At 47.5% G+C, this 22,185-nt stretch overlaps 1 protein-coding gene across 5 annotated transcripts in view; it reads right to left on the bottom strand.

Annotated features, from left to right (window-relative positions):
• Positions 1-2,060: 2,060 nt before the first annotated feature.
• Positions 2,061-22,185, bottom strand: part of DLGAP3 (DLG associated protein 3) — a 57,572-nt gene continuing 37,447 nt past the window's right edge. For 4 of the 5 annotated variants that reach the window (XM_037827781.1, XM_037827780.1, XM_037827779.1 and 1 more), the window contains 7 exons: positions 20,229-20,442; positions 19,625-19,938; positions 19,133-19,218; positions 5,021-5,505; positions 4,068-4,159; positions 3,631-3,774; positions 2,705-2,923 (listed from right to left, as the gene is read on the bottom strand). In XM_037827781.1, coding sequence (XP_037683709.1) covers positions 2,705-2,923; positions 3,631-3,774; positions 4,068-4,159; positions 5,021-5,505; positions 19,133-19,218; positions 19,625-19,938; positions 20,229-20,442 — 1,554 coding nt within the window. Of the gene's footprint in view, positions 2,924-3,630; positions 3,775-4,067; positions 4,160-5,020; positions 5,506-19,132; positions 19,219-19,624; positions 19,939-20,228; positions 20,443-22,185 lie in introns of all 5 variants that reach the window. The other variant, XM_037827782.1, reaches the window with a different exon arrangement.

Here is a 22,185-nt window from a genome sequence, read left to right as displayed (position 1 = left end):
GATGTAATCCTTTACTTATCCTTGGGGCCCAGTGCAACTACCCAGGATGTAACATCCAAAGGAGACTCCCTCACATCACCCCCTCTGGGGAGATCTTAAACATCACGTCCACAGCAGGATGACCACATGTTCCTCCGTGCCACTCTCACCTACCTCAAGATCCCAGAAAATGTAGTCCGGTTTCTGAGAAAAGACATAGACACCATAAAAAACTGTATAATGTAGAGGGCTAAACTCAGGCTCAGCCTCTTCCCAGCATTATGATCTGGGGTAAGTTGTTTAACCTCCCCAAGCCTCAGTTTTCTCATCTGCAAAGTGGGGGTGGTAACAATACCTGCTTCTTAGGGCTGTTTTGAGTATTGTCATGTTCTAACCTCACCCATGTCTCAATTTTACAGATGAGAAAACTGAATCTCAGACAGGTCAAGTGGCCTAGTCAAGGGCTCACTTGGCAAGGCTACAGGAAATAGACAAATGAACATTTCTAGTGGAAATCTTTAGACTATTATCCAGTTTAGGTGTTCCCAAACCTGGCTGCCCAACAGAATCAACTGGAGCACTTGTTAACTCATTTGAAAATAGAGTCTATTCACCGTGTCTTCACTGGGGCCCAGGAATCTGTATGGGATCAGCTCAAAGCTGATTGGTTTTTGGGAATTTGGATCACATGGGAGTCTTCTCCACCTTCTACTGGTGTCATAGAAGTGTGTGTGTGTATGACCTCTTGCTTTTCAGAAGTGGACTCCCAAAGCAGCCTATAAAAAATCTATTCATGCCACTCTCCTGCTCAAAACCTTTCCATGGCTCCCCATGGTGCACAGGACCAAGTCCCACTTTCTTTAACATGCCCCCAAATCCCTGGATGATCAAGGCCCTGCACTCCCAATGCCTCTTTCTCCTCCAGGCCTTTGCATAAGCTGTTCCCTGATCTTGGAACATTCTTCCAAGCCCCAGCTCTCCTAGTCATCTTTTCTGTACTCCCCCCTGTAATTTAACTGCTTATTGTCTTGTCTGTTTTTCCCATAAGACCATAAGCTTCTTAAAGGTAGAGAGTCTATCTTGCTCAGGGCCATCTCCCTGGTGCTTGATCAATGTTCACTGAAGAGATGAATGAGAAGAATTGGCTTGTCTGGCGTGGCCCAGAAGGGCAGCCAACTTCCTGGAAGGCTTTTCTTCTTACCTCCTGGACTCAGAATGATGCATCAACCCCAGAGAAGAGGTGGAAGGGACTGGAAAGGGGGCTTCCCAGGTCGGGGGCTGGAGTCAGGCTTGGTTCAGCAGCCCTCTCTGGGCTGGGAAGGCTTCAGAGCTGAAAAGCTCATGATTTAGCATTAGACAGACCTAGGTCCACTATTTTATGACTGTGACTTTGGATAGGTCACTTAACCTCTCCTGAATGTCAGCTTGTAAGGATGACCTGAACTAATTCATATAAATTACTCATCCCCTTGCCTGACATGCAGTAAGGATTCAATAAATGTTAGCCACCACTACTGGATTTTGGTTGTCGTTCTTCTTCCCAGGAAAGTTCTGCACTCTGTCTCCACCCACCTCTTCCACCATAAGAGGTATCTGGAAATGTGACAGCACTAAATAGAATAGCTTTTCTGCTGCCCATCAGGAATGGCTGGAGCAGAGGGAATGAAGCTGGGCCCTTAGGAAAGGGAAACCAGTATCTGTTGAGCACTTAATAATAATAGTGGTGGCCACTCTGTTTCTTGAGCACTTGCTCTTTGCCAGGCACTGAGCTCCATGCTCCCTCTTTGGCAGAATGAGGAGAGCAGCCAGACCAAGACCAACCTGGGAGGAGAATCAAAGACTGAGAGGGGAGAAGGAAATGCACTGAACCCCCTGGCCCATCCATGAGGGTCCAGATCCTTATTACGGCCACCAGGGGGCTGAATCCTCTTATCCCTAGCTGGTCAATCCAGGAAGGAGCTCAGGCAACCCTTGCTCTCCCCATATCAAGAGCATGGGCTCCCCATCCCTCCCTCCCTCCATCCCTCCTCCCCAAACATGGGGCAAAGGTGGTCTCTTCTGGAGAGAGCAGCTAGCTCGAGTGCAGTTCTGCCGTTTTATTTTTCCTGGGATACTCAAGGGGATGTGGGAACAGCCACAGGTGTGGAGAAGGGAAGACCCATCTCCCCTCCCCAGCATCTGGGAAAGGGGAAAGGCCCAGGCGCCCCGGTCCTGGGTTGGTCCAGCCACTGTGGTCCCTGGGCCCGGCAGGCTGAGGGCTGAGGGTGGAGCCCCTGGGGGGATGGGGCTGGCTCCTAGGCGGGGTTCGGGATTTTTCATAAAAAGCCACGAAGCTTGATCCCCACGAAGCCCAGCCCCGCGGGGTGGGAGAGGACGCAGAGCCCAGATGGGGGACCCGGCCCGGCCTGGCCCGTGGGGGGAAAATAATGGCAGAGATGGTGCCCATGGGGAAAAGGTGGGGACAAAGCGTCGGACCAGGAGGGAGGGTGTTCCAGGTGGGAGGTGCAGGGCGGAGAGGCGCGGCCCCCAGCCCAGCCCCGGAGCCTTCGCGTGGGGTCAGGAAGGTAAAAAACCCACGAGAGTGTGATGGGCAGCTGGGGCCGGGGCGTGCGGAGCCGGCGGGCGGGCGCACGGGGCTGCCCGTGTTCACAGTGACCTCGACGCTGGGTGTACAGTACGGGTAGAAAACCGCGGGCCCAGGCCCGGGGTGGGCGGGCCGGGCGGGTCACAGCCTGGTCTGGGCCTCGGGGATGTAGATCTCGATGCTGTCGGCGCTCTCGGTGGCTGAGCTGTGGCGGAAGGAGGCGGCGCGCTTGGCCGCCAGGAGCCGCTTGCGCGCTTCCTGCCGCTGCCGGTCCACGGAGTCCAGCGAGCGCTCCTTCACCGGCACGCCCCGTCCCCGCGAGGGCTTCTTTGGTATCGGCGGAGGGACCTTCTTCTCCTCCTGCCGGGAAAGAGAACGGCAGTTTATTTGGACGTGAGAACTTCGTTTCGGAGGGGGGTGGCGTTAAAATCATATGGATCTGACATGTGATAGCGTCTAGAATCGGCCACACACGCCATGACCCGAAGGCCCAGGTGTAGTTGTTCTGACAAGGTCAGAGCCCTACATTTTGCATCAAAAATTGATGGGTTCGCGCGCCCCCTGGTGGAGCCGTTCTCACCTGCACCAGGTTCGCTCCCCTCTGAAGTGTTGTTTTCACTCCAATTCTGCAGAGCGCAGCCCCTACCCCAGGCCAGGTAATGGGGATTCACACACCAGGCCTCTACGCCCCATCCCAGACAAACTAATTGAGCAGCTGCGGAGCTGAGGGCTGAGGGGACCCTCAAGACCCTGCCTCCATGTGCCCGGACGTGAGCATCTGCCCCTCTGGAAGCTCTAGCTTTGCTCCCTCAAATCACAGCTGACCCAAGGTAGCTGCAGCAGCCTCTGGGTTCTGGAAGCTCAAGCAGTGATGAGCACTGGGCCAAGCAGTTGACAGTGACCAGGAGTGTGGTCACTGTGGAAGATGATCACCCTCACTTGGCAAGGGCTGCATGTGCTGCACACTGATCTCTCCTCCTGCCTCCCTCCCCACCCCCCAAACCTCTCTGGGGAAGGGCATTTTCCAAGGTCTGGCCTCTTGGCCTGAAGGGAACCCTCTCCTCTACCTTAGGCTCCAGGAGTTTCCAGCTGTTGGCCTTAAGTTGCTGTAGCTCCAGGAACTTGAGGGTCACATCCTCGATGGAGAGCTGTAGGAGGTCCCAGAAACCCGCCAGGTCCTGGAAGGTGGGCACGGGGAATGCAGTGGGGTCCTGCAGCAGAGGGAGACAGAGGGGAGGCAGCAGGTCAGGGAGGTCTGAGCCCCAGCTCAGACAAAGGAAACCCCACCCACCCTCATCATCAGGAAGCTCAACCTGGGGAAGTGGGTGGGGACTGGGAGAAGTGACAAGAAAGAGCCCAGGTCTCTCCCTCTTGGGCACAAACACCTGATCCCACCTCCAAGCATGATACTCAGAGTCCCCTACAGGCACCTAGTCCTGGTCTCACCTCCAGGCATACAAATTCTCTGGGTTAACTGGCAAGCTCTACTCCCAGGGGGACTCACCATGCTTTGCTGACACAGCCGGAAGAACTGCTGAACCTTCTGGGACAGGAGAAGTTGTGTGCTGCCCACAGCACTGCGGATCTTCTCCAGGACTGGAGAGCAGAAGGAGATTCAGGGAGGGGAATGATGTACTTCCTTCCCCACCCTCCAAGAAGTCTACCATGAATGGCTGACCCCTCAGTAATTTGGAGCTGAGTCTATCCTCTGTCTCCTCTAGCCCCTTCCCATCCCACCCTCAACTTCCCAACAAGCAGTTCTATCCTACTTCATCAAGAAGGCTGTATCCTCAGACACTGATTTTCCTTCCGTCATACAACGGACATTTATTAAGCCCTCATCCTCCTGTATCCTTCTTCCCTCCCATATCAGAGAAGAGAAGGAATCCAGTCCCAGCCCCAGCCTTGGCCAGGGCACCAGCTGCATAACCACACATTGGCTGAACTCTGTTAACCATCAGTGTGTGACTACTTGGGTCATTAAGAATTACTACATAATTTCATATATATGACACCACTGGGTATATGATCTGACATTGTAAACTGCCTCCCCCCTGCCTTGAAGCCCTACTGCTGGTCCCACCACCTGGATCAGACTGGATCCCCACACTAGCCCAGATCTCAAGTTTTCCTTGCCCCCCATGGACTTGGTGACTTGGACTGGCAGCTGTCACCCAGAAGGCCCATCCCTTTTGCCTGTTCAGCTTCCTCAATCCTAGCCCTGGGCTCTGAGGCTGCTCCTTGCTTCCTCCCAAGAACTCCCAGTATGCCTTGCTGCCAATGGTGAGCAAACAAGCTCTGGTGCTAGAGAACCCAATAGTGAGGGCAAACTCATACCGAACCAACGGGATCTCCCATTATGCTGCTGCCCGCCCCCAGCTCTCAGTGGACACTGACCCAGCCATGGTCCCTCCTGGTACACAAGAGGCCAGTGGCATGTGGAGCCCCCTCACTCACTCTCCTCGGGCAGCTCATAGTCCTCCGCCTCACGCTCCATCTGCTGGCACCAGCGCTCCAGCTTCTCCACCTCTGCCCGCAGCATCTTGATGAACCACTCGCCATCCCGGGGACAGGGGGATGTGCGGCCTGAGTCAGGGAGGCTACGTGAACCACGCTCCATCCAGGAGTCACGGCGGCCGGACCCAGGGCCCGGGGTGGGGGCGGGGGCAGGGCCGGGCGACCCATCGGTGGCCGGCGGCTCATACGGCAGTGGGTAGCCCTCGCGGTAGGCCCACTGGCCCTGCGTGTGGACTGTGCGGAAGACTGAGTAGGTGGGGGCCCGGGGCCCGGGCTGGGGCTCAGAGGCGTGCCTCTGGAAGGAGCGTCCAAACTGCAGGGCCTTGTCTTCTGTGGCCACGGTGGCCAGGCCTGCCAGGCCCTCCAGCTCCAGGTCTGCCTGCACGCCGGCCGTCACACTGTTGGAGCGCTTGAACCTCGCCCGCCTGATGAGAGAGGTGGCTGTCATCTCTGTCCAGCCCAGTCTCATCCCAGCCCTTGTCCCACCCCAGACCAAAAGGGAAAGGAAAGAGAAAGGGAAACTACAACGTGACAGACATTAATCCATGCACCATAAACATAGCAATCCTTGTAACAGGACTGCCCATTCCTGAACTCTGCCCATTACTTAGTCTTAATCCCATTACTGGAGTCCTTCATAAGCAGAATGAAATTCAGACAGAGAGAGAAAGAAAGCCACAGAGGGAGCAGCCGGATGCTGAACATCCACGGAACCCAAAAGAGAAAGCAGAGACCAGGGGCGCTGCCATGTGCCTTGCCTTGGAACAAGCTAAGGACAAAGGGTCACCAGCAGCCAGCCCCACAATGCCACAGTCTTTGAGGAGAAAGCATCGCCCTGATGATGCCTCGATTTGTACTTCTACCTTAGCCTCAAAACCATGAGGTTATAAATTCTCATTGTTTAACCCAATGAGAATTTGGTTGACCAGCCCAGGAAACTGAAACAATAATATACCTGCCTGTTGCACCATCTCTAGACAGGATGATCTTCAAAATATTTAACAAACAGCAGTACAGGGGCAGAACAGAAGCTGGCATGCTCCCATCAGAACAGACAAGACCACAGTGGCAGAACAGGACTGTGCTCTGCTGTTGAAGCTGGAGTGTGGGGCAGACCAGAGTCCCCAGGGAGGGTCCAGGGAGGTGGCTATTTACCGAAGAATACGGAAGTATTTCAATATTTTAACAAATGGTGTGGCTTTGCTAGTTTATACCAGCTGTACTAGCATGTCCTCAGCTGTGCCGAGAGGTGAGTTGACTAAGGCCTAGAAATGCCCACAGTCAGCCAGATACAAAGTAGCACAGCCAGGATTTGGACTCCACAGTCCCAACATTTCCTACTGCACCAACTGCTAGAAACATCAAAGGATGCCTTGGGGCAGCTGGGGGTGGGGAGGCCTGTGGCTGGATGGGCTTCTCCTCTAGGGACCAACACGGCTCAGCCCATAGCCTGGCCAGACACAGCCAGCCAGTGCCAGCGGAGCCGAATTAAGTTGTTGGCAGGAATGACACAGGGCCTGGAAATTTCCTGTCTTTGACTTAATAATATGCAAATCATATGCAAAACTGAAAGTCAATTGGCCTTGTTCTTCTCCCCCTCCCCCAAGTTCAGAGTGAGGGCACTTTTCTAGAAGTAAGTGGTCCCAGAGGTCCCTGAAGCTAGGACAGATAATACTTTAAGAAATGGGAGTCAGGAGAAGAGGTAGGGGGTGGCAAACAGAAGTCTGAGGTCTGGAAATTCAAGAATCAAAAAAGAAAGGCCCATGTCTCCTGAGCTACCTCTACCTTCATATGGACCAATGTCAGAAGGGAGAGGGACTTAGAGGGTCAGCTTCCCAGGAGACTCCCCCACCGCCCCCAACTTCAGCTTTCCTTTTCCTGCCCAGGCCTTCTCTCCCTGCCTGCCTGCCTGCTTCCCTCCAGCTGGTGGGCTGCCTGCTGGGAGCCTGTTGCCATAGTAACCAGGCCCAGAAGGATGCTGCAGGACCCAGGAAAGAGATGCACTCATGTGCAGTCTCCAACGAACCCTATGTCCCAACCCCCACCCAGAGAGAGAGAGACAGAGAGAGAGAGAGAAAGAGAGCGAGAGAGAGAGGAAATATATACGCATTGCCTCCCACATGGCTTTTACCTTGGTGTCTGCCCTATCCTACCTTGGTCAGGATCCACATCTGCCTTGACTACTGGATCAGCCTCCTTTGCAAAACCTCTGTCTCTACTCAGTACAGTTGAAGGAAGAGCACTAGATTAAGAGTCAAACCTGAGTTCTGCTGCTGGCTTAGAAGTCTAATACTGGCTTTGGGAAGTCATTTGCCCTCCATCTAGGCCATCTGTTATACAGAGAGATTATATAAAACTATTATATATATATATATAATTATATTATATATATAAATTATAAGAACGGACCTGTAATTGACAAGGTACCTTCTTTCTCTATAATTATACCTTGCATTTTTAAAGATCTGGGGCCCCATAATTCCTCATCAACCCCCAAACCCCAAGATCAAAGTAGTCTTCCTAAAGCTGAGCTCTGCCCAAGCCATAGCTCCCTATTGCCAATAAGATAATTCAAACTTCCTAGCTTCCTCTCCAATCTCATCTCCCCTGCATTCTCCTTGTTCCTCAAGTAGACATACTTTGTCCTGACTCTAAACCTCTGCACATACCATTCCCCTGCCTGAAATGGCCTCCATCTTCCTCACTCCCTGCTCTAGTCCCCTCTTCCTCTGTGAACTTTCCTGGCTGTTCCCAAGATCACTCCTAAGTGCTGCACCTCCCTCAGCAATCTTCTCGCACTTGGAGACGGCGCCACCATTTGCTTATACTATTCTGTGTCTGATGAAAGTCACGTGTGTCTACTGAACTGTCAGAATGCACCCTGGCTCACTTTGAATATTTCTGTGCCTTTGAGCTCCAGTTAGCCTTTGGCTCCTTTGGTGCCCCAGCAGTTGCCAAATCGCACAGATAAAGGAGGGGTTTGCCCCAGTAAATTCATGATTGAAGATCTGCCATCCCTGCTTGCTTTCCTGCTACCCCCACTAAACATGGATCTGTCCTTTGGCACCACTGGGTTTGCTGTCTTTCATCCTGTCCTTCAGGAGGTCTTGAAAGAATCACATTCTACCTAATGGAAACAGGCCACACAGTCTGGAATAGAAGCACAAGTGCCCCAGGGGTTTCATGGTTCTCAAGTCTGTGCCCCATTGAGCTCACTCACTGTGTCTGCTTCAAGGAGGTCCAAAGAAGTTGAGGAGCTTATGGGATTACTGGAAGCACAGTCCTCACCAACACTCTCAACCAGGGACCAGAAATTTCCACAGCACAAATAGGAGGCAGTCATCTTTATTCAAGTGGTATTTAAAACCAGCAGCGCTGGACAATATCATCAAGAAAAGAATAAAAAGCAACATTGGTGAGAAAAGAAACAGATCAAAGATTCAAAGATCCAAAACCCTGGGGAACATGGACATTTCAGGGGCAAGCAGAAATGGTGTAGCCCACAGAGGGGTGTCAGCCAGAGAGGAAGAGGAAGAAAACCAGTAGAAAGTGACCTAAAGCAGACCGGGGAGAGGAGGGTCTCAAGAAGGAATGAACAGCCAATATGGGAAACGCGCTGTTTAAGACTGGATGGTTGACCACTGATTTGGCAATAGGGAAGCCACTGGTGATAGGGCAAGAGGAGCTTTGGTGGACTGGTGGGGGCATGTGCCCCCTTACATTTTCCATTGTAAGGAAATAGATAAATCTGGGGAAGAGAACTCTTTCAAGGAGTTTGGTTGAGAAGGGAAGAAGAAAGGAATGCACCATTCAGGGAGGGAAATTTAGTTTAGGATGGTTCTTGCATGCCATACCCTGAGGTGAGAGGGGGTAGGCAGAATAACAGCTCCCCGAAGATTTCCATATCCTAATTCCTGGAACCTATGAATATGGCTACCTTACATGGAAAAGGGACTTTGCAGATGTGATTAAATTAAGGATCTTGAGATGGGGAAATTATCCTGGAATTTTCCAATTGGGCCCAAAGTAACCACAGGGGTCTTTATAAGTGAAAGAGGAAGGCAGGAGAGTCAGAGTCAGAGAAGGAGATGTGATGACAAAAGCAAGGTTGGAGTCATGCAACGTGAGGGCTCCACCTGCCCCTGCTAGCTCTGAAGACGGAAGGGGGCCACATGCCAGGGACTGCTGGCAGCCTCTAGAAGCTGGAAAAGGGGAGGAAACAGGTTCTCCCGTAGGACCTAGAGTTATCAAGTTAGTGCAGTCTGGATGCAGAGATCAGCTCTTAAACTATTACACTCCACTACCTCCCTAAATGAGCAAGAGTGGCAGCTTTCATTGGGAAGACAGTTGCCTCCAACCTCTGAGAGGGGCTGGTAGAAGAGGCAAGGGAAGAAATGCAAATAAATTGGGAGATGGTCTGGAAAAAGTTCCCACCAGATGCCCTCAATCGTCACAATAAAGCAACTAGGGAGATTACCTGCTGGAGGTTTGGGGGGGGGGGGGGTGGAGCAGCCATAGGGGAGGCTGCATAGCATAGTAGTTACAAACACATGTAATCTGGAGTCAGACTGTCTGGGTCCAAAACCCATCCCTATGGCTTGTGCCTCAGTTTCCTCATCTCTACGCCCCCGTGTTCTCATCTGGAAATGAGAATGAAAATCATATCTGCTCATAGGATTATTGTGAGACAATCTATATAAAGAACTTGGGTCAGCACCTGGCCTGCCATTGTAAGTGTCAGCAGTTACAGAGAGGTAGGAAGTTTTGGAGCTCTCACCAAAAAGAGAGGAAGCTAGACAAAGAAAATGATCAGAATGTAGCACTGAGGACCCAGTTCGGGCATTGTAGCTATTTATTACTATGATTGCTGTTGATCACTTCCATCTGTTCAGCACTCTGAACAAAACCTCTTTTATACTCCACATCACACTGTATTATAGTTATTTGAGTATCTGTTCCCTTGCTAAACAGGGCAGTTCCTCACACATAAATATTGGTTGGTTTGATGGAAGGAAGGAAGGATAGTAGAGACCACTAGTTTTCCCCCAACATCCATTGTCCCTTTCTTCCTTAGTAATAGAATCCCATAGTTTTTAGCTAGAGGCATGGCCACATGGAATAAAGATTATTTTACCACTCTTCCTTGCAGCTGGTTATAGCCATGTGTTTATGTTCTAGCCAATAAGATATAAGCAGAAGTGATATGCGAAACTTACAGGCAGTGTTCTTAAAAGAAGGGGGCATGCCCTTCTTGGTCCTTTCCTCCTTTCTGCTGACTAGAATACAAGACATAATGGCTGGAACTCAAGCAGCCATCTTGAAGCATGAGGCAAAGCCAAGATGGTGGAGCAATAAAACGGAAGGAGCCTGGGTTCTGTCACTGTGAGCATCTACTGGTCCTCAAATTGGCTCCCTCTGGACTTCTTCTAAGCAAGAGAGAAATAAATTTTGGCCATGTTTTAAGTTACTGGGGGTTTTTGATAACTCACAGCCAAACCTAATCCTAACTATAATAGATGAATTTTCAGAGGAGTGACGTTCAGGGCTTATGTCCATATTTAGTTCTAGATTTTGCAGTATTTGCTGTGGTCTTCACCAAAAGCTGTAAGCACAGGATGGGAACTGGCTTCAGTTGTGAATTCTTGCTAATTCAAAACAATGCAGGTCACAATATTTTCTCTCAAAGCCCTGGAACAGGGCTGAGGAAACCTCCCCGCTTCGAGTTCTTCAGGGTGACAGTGACCACATTCCTGATTATTCTGGCAGTTATTATGGTTACTTCAGGGAGAAGTTTCTGCTGTGATTTCCAGGGGATAACACAAAAACCATCAGGAAGAAACTGGATGATCCCATGAGACACAATGTCCAAGGAACACTCAACATCCAGACGTTGTTAAAAGGTTCTGCTAGGAGTATTTGGCCACAGGCGGCAGGGGTGGGAGGGGGAGTGGGCAGTGACATTTCAGGAAAGCACAGGCATTGTACCAGTTTCTGCAGAAGCCCCTTCTTTGAGAAAGCACCTAAGTGCTTGAATATATAACCAAGCAGGGGTCCCAGAGTCCATCACCCCAGCCTGGGAGCTATGACGGTGATGCTGAGGAGAGACTGAGTAGGAAATTTAGGAGGAGTCACAAAGGTCAAGAACTGCCGTCGAGTTGAGTGGTGAGGCAGGGAGGCAGTGTCCACAGCCAAGGCAGTCAGCTCCTCAGTGCCTCTGCAGGGCTTTCTTGACCTTTTATGAGAATGAAACCTTCCTTTCCAGGGAGCAAGGGGCTCTGTTCTTTCAGTACATGCCCTTCCCAAGGTCCCAAAGCTGAAAAATGACCATGCTGTGGGGTGAGGGTGGGGGTAAGGGGACAGGCCTTCCTACACAGGGTATTTCAGGTTGCCCTGGATGGGTATATTAGGGTATGGGTAGGGTTGTCAAAGACAATATAGGATTTTTAATTTGAATTTCAGATAAAGAACCAATTTTTTAGTATAAGTATGTCTCAAATATTGCATGGAACATACTTATACTAAAAAGTTATTCGTTGCTTATCTGATAATCAAATTTAGCCGGGCACCCTGGTATTTTGCTTTGCTTCACTAAATCTGGATCTATAACATCTTAGTGGGAGGGATCTGGTAGCGGAAAACACAGGTGAATCCCCATGGTCAGAGAAAGTTGGAGACAAAAATCACATGGTTTTCTGACCTCAAAGGGCTGCAGGAGCAGTCTTCCAATTTTCAGCAAGAGCATTTGATGCCTTTTTTTTTTAATCATGGCCCAGAATGTGCTGGGTCTAGGAAGACAGGTGAGGTAGGACACCTTGAGACAAGGCTGTAACTGTTTAAGTATGTTTCCTCCTACCACAGGGCCTTAGCGCATCCTGTTCCTTCTGCCTAGAACACTAATTTCACTTTTTCACCTAGTTACTTCCTGTTTATCTTTTAGATCTCTGCCCATGTGTCACTTCCTCAGGGAAGCCAGACTAACCCCTCTGACTGGTCAAAGCCCCCTATTATATACTCTCACGGTACACATTTCTCTCCCTTGTAGCACCTGTCACAGCTGTAATTCTACATTATTTATGAGGTTCTTAGATTAACATGGCAGTGAGTTTCAAGAGGGCAGGGACTGTGTCTGGTTCTACTCACCATTGTATCCTCAATGCTCAGTATAGTACTGGGCAAATAATAGGGATCCAAGAAATATCTGTGGACAAATGAATCTTGGGTGGGGGCTGAGTGGAGGTGGAACTGATGGGGCACCCCTGTATAATTCTAGGTCAAGTCACCACTGACAATAACATCTGGAAGGACCCACAGACAGCTCCCCGCATAAGGGGAGATAGTCCAAATTCCTCACAGAATAGGTTAGCAGAGAATACCCTGAAAGACAGAAAAGGAGTGACTTTTCCTTCCCAGCAATTTTTGGAACAAAAGAATAGAGAGAGGCAGACATTGGGACCATCCAGACAGAAGTAAAGACAACAAAGTCTAGGAAAATGGGGCAGCAATGGGTTGGGGACTAGTCCTGGATGTTTGCCTGGAAAGGCTGCTGGCATGCATGGCTCGCTGTTATGTACCAGTTGGGGCATGGTGTGTGGTGAGTCAGACTTAAAGTGCCAGGGACATAAGGGACAGAAAGGTTGGTGCTTGTGCATACCTAAGGATGCCTTCAGCAGACAAGCAAGGGAGCCTGGCCAGAGGGACGTGCCAGGTTTCTCTTCTTCCCACCTGTCAGTCCCTCTGAATTCCCAGTGTGATAACCTGTCCCAGGCAATTCAGTTCTTTGGACATTTATTGAACACCGTCTCCCTACCACCCCACCCCACCAAGACTTCACCAAGCACTTACATGAGAGCAAGGAAGATTGCATCCTCTCCCTGCTCCTGCCCTTCCCTGACTATCACTCTAAAACGCTTCTCAAATTGGTCCACTACTCTTTGTATCTGTTGCTATCAGCCTAGTCCAGACAATCGATAGATATAGTGGACTGACCCAACTTAGGAACCTCCCCCTCCCACTCTAAACACACAGAAATGCTGTATAAACTACAATCAAAACAGTGTTTTGACTACAACACCAAACTTGAAAGTAGGAAAGAGAAATCTTCACCAACCAGATACAAAAAGGAAATTCTAAGCCAGAGTAGTGAGGACTCTAAGCCAAATGATCCACAGGAATACAGGGCCAGACATATGCTAGAAGCTAGATGGTAATGCCGAGGAAGGATGAGAGGACAGACCCAAACCTGTATGTCACAAGGAGCTCGAAAGAGACCCCTGCAGAAAGCCAGCAGCCAAGAAAGGCCGCTTTTACAAACTTGGACTAGAAAAACCCATACCACTGATTCAGGAAAGTGGGTGCTGAGAAATCAGAATATCAAGGCTGCTGTGTATGGGGGGTGCGGTTCAAATGAGTACTACCCGTAAAATACAGAAACCTCAAGCTGAGATTGATATCAGGGACCGCTTTAAAACTGGTCCTGCAGTGTGATTGTGAAAACCTTGTGGATCACACTCCCTTTATCCAATGTATGGATGGATGAGTAGAAAAATGGGGACAAAAACTAAGTGAAAAATAGGGTGGGATGAGGGGATGATTTGGATGTTGTTGTTTTTTTTATTTTTACTTTTTATTCCTATTTTTATTCTTTCTGGTGTAAGGAAAATGTTCAAAAATAGATTGGGGTGATGAATGCACAACTATACGATGGTACTGTGAACAGTTGATTGTACACCTTGGATGACTGTATGGTATGTGACTATATCTCAATAAAACTGAATTAAAAAAAAAAAAAAACCTGGTCCCGAGCTCAAGCTGTACTTCAGCAAGAAGGAAATTGAACTCAGGAAGAAAGTGTAGGCAGAAACAAGCAATAGTGAACACATAAATTGTTAAAACTGAACTATTAAACCATAAACGATGTAACAATTATATTGTTTAGCAGAGTTTTAACAATTTAGCAGAGCTTTTTAAAGGGGTGGAATCCAAACACTAGATAAATATAACACGGAAGATGGGAGAAGGGAGTTAAGAAGAAAATTAAAGTGTTCCTAGGACCTTAGAAGAATGTTTTGTTCCTGAGAAGAATGGAAGTACTGATTAATTTTAGACTTTATTAGAAAAATATGAAATGAAGTATATTAGTTTTAAAGTTCAGGGAGATCATTACTAAAATGTAAACTACCAAATCAGTGAAGGGAAAAGAGAAATAAAGTAAACTTGATTGATTCCACAGAAGGCCAAAAAAAAAAAGTAGAGGAGAAGGAAAGCAAAGAAAAATCATGCCAAATAGAAAATTTTAGAAGCAATGGTACAAATAAGTCCAAATAATCGGTAATTAAAAAATATATAAGGGGATTAAATCTGTCTATTAATATACAGAGATCCTCAAAATTTTTTTAACTCTAGCTACATACTGCTTACAAGCAACATATTTAACATATAAGGATATAGAAAGGTTGAAAATAAAGAGATAGAAAAAGATATAATTAGGTAATTAATCGAAAGAGAACAGCTATAACAATAAACTCAGACAAAATAGACTTTAAGGCAAAAGTCATTACTAAGGATGAAGAAGAGCCTATTTAATGATAAAAGGGCCAACTCACCGAAAAGATATAACAATCATAAATCTGAATGCTTCTAAACAGCACACTCTCAAACAAAAGTAAAAGTTAATAACATTACCAAGGAAAATGACTCATCCACAATCACAGTGGGACATTTTTAACAAACTTCTCTCAGAACTGGTGTTCAAACACCCAAAAAATGATCAAAGATAAACACTTGAAAAAGATAATTTTTAAGTTTGATCATATTTATGACATAGAGGAAACCCCTCAAATTCTAAGGAATAAATATCACCATGTCTACAATGCAGGAAATTTTGAAATTAGTAATTAAAAGGTAGCCCTGTCTCAAAAAAAAAAAAAAAAGAAACCTGGAATCTCTAAAAAAAAAAAAATTCTTCTAAATAATTCATGAGTTAAAAAGGAAATTATGATTAAAGTTACAAGCTATCTAGAACTGAGCAATTAAATGACTACATCTCAAAACTTACAGATACAGCTACATCATATAGTTACAAGGGAATTTGTAGCCTTAGAAGAACATGTTAGAAAATAAGAAATATTGAAAGTTAATGCCCAACTCAAGAAGCTTGAAAAAAAGACAAATATAGTAAAAGGAAGTAAATAATAAACATAAAAGTAGCAAAAGAAAGGAAATATTAAAAATAAAAGAAACAATAGAGATGTTCACCAAAACCAAAAGCTAGTTTTAAAAAGTCTAATAAAAATGTATTTACAATTTTACAATTTTTGTAATTTATAAAATATATTAAAATGATAAAATATACAAATCTCAGGCAAGGTTGATCATGAAAGAGAGGGAAGGAACAAACAGATGGTATTAGGAATGAAAGGAAGGGTAAAATTTATAAAATTATAATATGATGAGAAAGAATAGCTTGTGCCAACAATTTTGAAACCTTGTCAATTTTTTTAAATGGTCAGTTTTTAGAAAAATGTAAATCACCAAAATTGACTCAAGATGAAAAAGGAAACTAGAATAGAAAAATAACCACTAAAGAAACTGACATTTTAATTCAAAAAGTTTCTCCTATCCCAAAAAGGCATTAGGCCTAGATAGCTTTATGGACAACCTTTACCAAACCATTAAGGAATGAATGAATAATTCCTATTTTACACAAATTGTTCTAAAGAACAGAAACCCAGAGAAAACTACCCACCTCTTTTTAGGAGCCTAGCATAAACTTAATGCCTGAACGAATGACAACAATAAGGACTAAATTATATACCAGTATGACTTATAAACACAGAAAAAAAAATTCTTAAAGTAGCAGCTATTCAAATCCAGCAATGTATATAAACATAATAAAGCAAGTCTGCATCAAAAACTGCTAGTTTCCCCATATCCATTCTTTTCTTTGTCCTTCACCCTAAGGGTCCTGGTTTTGAGCTACATACTTCACACATAGCACATTACTTTCTGGCTAAAAGATGATAGTCTACTGCCTCCCTTGCAGCTAGGTGCAGCCATGTGATGAACTTCTGGTCAAGGTGATGTAAGTGAAAGTGTTGTGGATGACTTTCAGGAAGTCATTCCAAAAAGGAAGGACTGCTCCCCCTTCCTCCCTTTCTCCTTCCCACTGCTTGGAATGCAGACATGAAGACTGGAGCTTGAAGTTTAGCTTCTTAGATATGAGGTAATACACAAAGGGTGGGGGAAGATAAATATGGAAAGAGCCCGGAGAACAGATATTTTTCTTGTTTAGGATACTGCTGAGGGTTTGTTACAGCCAAACACAATCCAAACTGATAATGGGATCAAGCAGGGTATAGCCCAGGAATAAAATAATGGGTCTACATGGAAAATCTATTCGTATAATACTCCACATTACAGGTCAAAGGAGAAAATCGATGACCATCTGAGTAGATTCTGCAAAAGCATTCAATAAAATTTCACTCTTATTTCCCTTTAAAAAACAACAAAACAAAACAAAACAAAAAACCTCTTAGCCAATTAGGAATAGAATGAAATTTCCTTAACCTGATAAATGGTATCCATCAAAATCTGTAGCAAGCATCATATTTATGAGTGGGACTTGAGAAGCATATCCATTGAAGTTAGGAATGGGATAAAGCTGCTACTACTCAACAATGAACTGGAAGTCCTATTAAATGCATTATTATGAGAAAAAGAAATTAAAAGGATAGAGATTGAAAATAATTATCATCATTTGTAGAAAATATAACTGACCATATAGAAAATCCATCACGAACTTCATATAAACTATGAGAATCAATAAGAGAGAGCGGCAAGGTTGCTGAATACAAAATCAACATACAAAACTAAATAGTGTCTCCCAATTATAAACCACAATAGAAAAAAAAGATCCCCATCACAGCATTCACTCTAGTCCAAAACACCATCACCTTTCTTCTGGGTTATGAAAAACCCTCCTTACGAGTCTCCACTTGTCCACTCTTACTTCCCTCAAATCCATTCTCCACTCAGCAGCTGGTGATCTTTTACAAACATAAATTAAAGCACATCATACTCCTTCTTCAATCTTTAATGGCTACTCATTACTTATAGAAAAATTACAGTTCTTTATCATGCCCATGCTCTACATGATCTGGCTCCTGCCTATTCTCCAGTCCACCTTTACCACTGCTCCATCCCCCTGCTCACTCCACACCAGCCACACAAACCTTCTTTCTGTTCCTGATGTATGTTAAACTCTTTCCTGCCCCATGGCCTTCACATATGCTATTCCCTCTTCCTGAACACTTTTCCCCCCAATCATCACCTGAGTGTTCCTAGACATCCTTCAAGCCTCAGCTTAAATGTCACTTGCTCAATCTAAATAAGATCTCTACCCTCTTAGCTCTTCCTTTTTCCTTTTATATTCTCACCACAATGTGTAGTAATATTCTACTACATATTATACCATAACATGTAATAATGTTTTATTTATAGATTATTTATTCATTGGCTTGATTTCCCTCTAGGCCAAAAGCTTTATGTGGGCAAGAGTCAGGTCTGTGATGTACCCCCAAGCATTTAACACAGTGCACAGGAGCTGTCATTTAGTAAATGCTTAATAAGTATTTTTCATCAATGAATGAATTACAGAGTTTGTTGATTTAGTAGAAGTCTCAGCTAGACTGCCTACTGCACTTCTCCTGGAATTCAGGTTTCTCGGGAGGAATGGGGGAAACTCCAAGGATCTGTCTGGATGAGGGACAAAGAACCCTGCTGAAGCAAGTAGGGGCACATGGGTTTGGTTTATATCTGCAGGGTAACACTAGAGTTGGGGGCAAGATTCTAAACACAGAGCTGCATCCATCTATGGTTCCCACTCTATCTCAAGAACTCAAGTCATGGATTTTTGGAATTGGGTTTGCCATCAAGTGCCACTTTTCTGTGATCTGTATGACCCATTAGGAGTTTGGAGGACAGAAGCTTAGGGCAACAAGGGCAGCTTTTTGGCACCCTTGAGGGAGGCATTTACAGCCTCAGAAGCAGATGCAACTGCAGGAAACCCAAGAAGGAGTGGCAAAAAAATGGTAAATCCCACAGGAATCACAAGAAGACTTGATCAGGAGCATAAGCAAGGCACCCCCAAGGGTTCCCAGAAACAGTTGAGGGAATTTGGGGGCCTTCTGGAGGTCCCACAATAACAACTGAGAACAGTTGCATGGGACTGCTACTATAGCTTTAGTTTTATTCCTCCAATGGGTATGGCCTGGGAAACAGATTACCATGAAACCCTTATGGCCAGCCCCAGGCAGGTTCCCAAATATACTTGGGGCCACAGGTGGCATTGCAGCCAGGAGAGCAGATGAGCCACTGTGGCACTGTCACATGGTCAGTAGAAAAACTACCTTCCCACAAGAGCCCAACAACAGAGGAACTCTTCCCAGTGTTCCTTCTAGAGCTTGCAGCACTCATTTTTCAGCTAGAAATTAGGGAAGCAATGTTTCTGAAGCAACCTAATGCCAGAATAGTGGTTGCTGGTAATTCTACTATCTCTGCTATGCCACAGACTCGGGCATATAATAAGTACCCCCGACTGGTTAAATGCTTGTGTGAGCCAAGTGAAGAGGAGTATTATAACTGCCAGGGACCCCTGAGAGGCAATCTTGGTGTTTATTTGTTTCTTTTTGAGCTCACATACTTGTACACCACAGGATGTAACAAGGGACAAGCAGAATCCTGTTTTGCCCTCTAAGGGACAATTGTGGGAGCCTGCTCAGCACCTCCTTGTTACGTCTGCCCCAGCCCACCCCCACACACTTACATCTCTTGTCTGCCTCAGGGCACCAAAAGCAGGCATGGGTACAAAGAAGACTTGCTTTAGATTTGACCGACTGTCCCGGTGAAACCTCTGTGGATAACCTCTGCAGATGCTCTGACTTCCCCCTTCCCTCCCTTCTAGGGCTCAGTTCCAAGAGTGAGCAGTGGGGCCCTCATGCAGCCTCTCACCTCTTCTCCCCCAAGGAAGCCTGAAACACCCCCACTCTGACCTACCTCTTGTCGTCTTCCACCTGAACACCTATCGAATGGAACTCTCTTCGGCTTCTGTTCTCTGTGTCTGAGTCTGAGATAGTCTCCACCTGGTGGCAAGGTGGGGTTGTCAGTGGCTGACAGTAGCTGACGGGACCTTCTGCCCGGTAAGCCCTTCCCAGGGACAAGGGCCAGCAGGGGCTGAGCCCTAAACCAGCCGGCAGATCCTACAAGGATAATCTCCCTGAACAAGATGAAACACCCAGCAGATAGGAGGCATCAGGGTGAGAACCACTGGACACGCTTTCCAATTGTCAGTAGGGATGATGATGCCAGGAAAGGGTCAAGGGAGTGGGCTGGAACTGGTTAGAGCCGCCAGGTCAGGACCAGACAAAGGGTGGACTTGAAGCTCAGAGCAAGCCAAGGAAAAAGTCCACGTAGCCAGAAAGTCCCCTAACCCACCTCAAGCCATCCCCAGCCGGCCAGGGCCAGATGTTGGCGCCCCTCCTTCCATACCTGCACCCCAATGGACGGCCGCCACTTCCGCTGCCGCGCCAGACTCCGCAGCTCCTCCCTGCCAGGGATGGTCTTGATGATGAGTGTGGGGGGCTTGGGGCTGGCCCGGGGTGGGACCGGCGCCAACTCCAGGGTGCGCGCGCCCATGGCGGGGCCGTCCAGCCCGTCGGCGGAGCTGCAGCGCCGGGCGGGGCCCTCCGCCGCGGTGAAGCTCTCATGGGCGGAGTCGGTGCTGCTCTGGGCGGTGATGGAGATGCGGGGCGGGGCCTGGCTTCCCGGTGGGGTGGGGGGCGGGGCCTTTCTGAAGTTGAAGGCTGTGCCCAGGGAAGGCAGAGACGCAGCGGGTGAGAAACGCATTACGGCAGCGGTCGGTAGCAGACCACCCTACCCACCCACCCACGAGGTTCCACAGGACTCAGCAGCCACACATACTCCTTGTGCTGCTACGTACACAGCCAAAGATTGTTTTCCCCATCATCAGGCCCAGAGAGGCAAGCGGTCTGCCCAATGTCACACAGCTCAGTTGGGCGGAGTGGGGGAACCAGAACCAGAACCCAAGGTGCTCTCCAACCTAGGGCGAGGCGCAAAGAGGGGGGGTACTCACAAGAGCCGGGCCTCCCTGAGACAGAGGCAGGGGCAGCAAGGAGGGGCAGGCAGTCGTCGTCTTGAGAGCAGCCGGCCTGGATGGCCCGGAGGTAGCTGTGGCTCCGCATGCGGAAACAGCCCGGCAGATCCAGGGCGTCCACGGCCTGGGACTCGAGCTCCCCAAACACGGACCCGCACACGGCCTCCAGCTGCTGGCTCAGCTCGTCGCTGAGCTGGGGGAAGGAGGCAGGGAGGACAGTTACTGGGGTGCTGGGGTGGATTCGGGGGTGGAGGGTGGGGCTCTGCGCTGCTTCGCCTTAGGAACATATGTCGATCTGCAGAGACTGTACCTCTTCTGCATTTGGACTAAAAACAACCCAGCTCTCTGCAAAGAAAGATGGGGGCACCTCAGCCCTGTGCTGCCACCTGGGTCTGCCTTGGAGCCGTCTTTCCTCTAAATATCCCACCCCACTTGTGAGTCTTCCAGATGTGTGTAGCCCAGGCTCCAGACCACCCTATCTTCCTGTCTCCAGTCAGTCCCAGCCCCACAGGATTAGGGACCTGACATCCACCATCTGTCAGATATGAGGGTGGGGGGGCTGCAGGGGAAGTCACTTTTATTTTATTATTTATAACCCATTACATTAAAAAATTGAAAGCAACCTATAGAGATATTTACCATGTGGCAGGACAGAAATTAATGGATAAGTGACATAGCAAAAATTATTAACCTGCAAGTGTTCAAGCCTTCCCCCAACCTCTGCCCACTAACGAGGGTTCTGGCTTGGCTGCTACTTCCTTTCCTGTGCATACCCTCTGAGGAAAGCTCAGCCTTTGTTTTCGTTTTTAACATTTTGTGGCAGAGAATCCATGATGTTAAAAGAAATTAAAGAAAGAAGCAAAACAAAAATTTTGTTCATGGAACTGTGTCTCAGAACATTGCATTAAGACTAAATCTACCACAAAAGTGGCAGCTTCATTTGCATTACATGAGAAAACTGGCTCAAAGGAAAAACAAAGGTAGGAAAAGAAAGCAGTGCCATAGGTAAGCTCTGTATCCAGAAACACAGGTGCCGAAGTTCTGTACATTGCTCAAAATGGGTGCACATTTTGACCCTGAGCTTTGAAGCAGCCAAAGCAGGGAGGAATATAGCCTGATGGTTGCTTGCACAGGCTATGGAGACCCACGTGGATTCCAGTGCTGGCTCTAACACTTAGCAGTGTGGCCTTAGGAAAATTACTTGAAGTTTTCAGGCCTTGGATTTACTTGCCTGTCAAACAGGAGTGATAATGGTACCATCATCACAGGGATACTGAGAGGTCTCAAAGAATAACAGGTGAAGCACTGGAGTGCAATTACTGGCACATGGCAAGCCTCAGTTGACAAATGTGAAGGTCTCAGGGCCTTGAAAACCCAGGCCAGCTGCTTATGAGAACCACAGCTATTTCTGTCCCTAAGCCCAAGAGAAATCCCTCCTATGGATGATTACGTAGGGAGCACTGGATGACATAATGAACAAGATCCTCAGTAGCATCTCCACAATGAATGTGGACAGCAGGTGTTCCATGGTTGCATCTTATGACATCCCCCAGGAAAGATTCATGGCATCATATTTATGTGCAGTAAACAGATGCCAAGGGATTGGCCTGATCCATGTGTAAAATACAGCTCAAAGTTTCCATAACTCAGCCCCTGAAGGATAACATGATTTTGCTAGCTCCCACCTGAGATACAGTAGAAATTTCCATTCCATTCTACTGATGGGAAAACTGAAGCTCAGAGAAGGTAAATGAATTGTCCAAGGATACCCAACTGGTAAGCAGTAAAATCAAAATTAAATGCCAGGTTTTCTGGCTCCCAAGCCAGGGTGATTGAGCATTGGTATCTTTGAGGGAGCTTGTTAAACCTACATTAACTCAGGACCCACCCCTAGAATCTGAAACCAGGGCTCTCTAACCATTTACCTCCCTTTGCT

The sequence above is a fragment of the Choloepus didactylus genome, chromosome 2, assembly GCF_015220235.1.
Source record: "Choloepus didactylus isolate mChoDid1 chromosome 2, mChoDid1.pri, whole genome shotgun sequence".
Lineage (NCBI taxonomy): Eukaryota > Metazoa > Chordata > Mammalia > Pilosa > Megalonychidae > Choloepus > Choloepus didactylus.
This window is presented reverse-complemented; position numbering and strand designations above follow the sequence as displayed.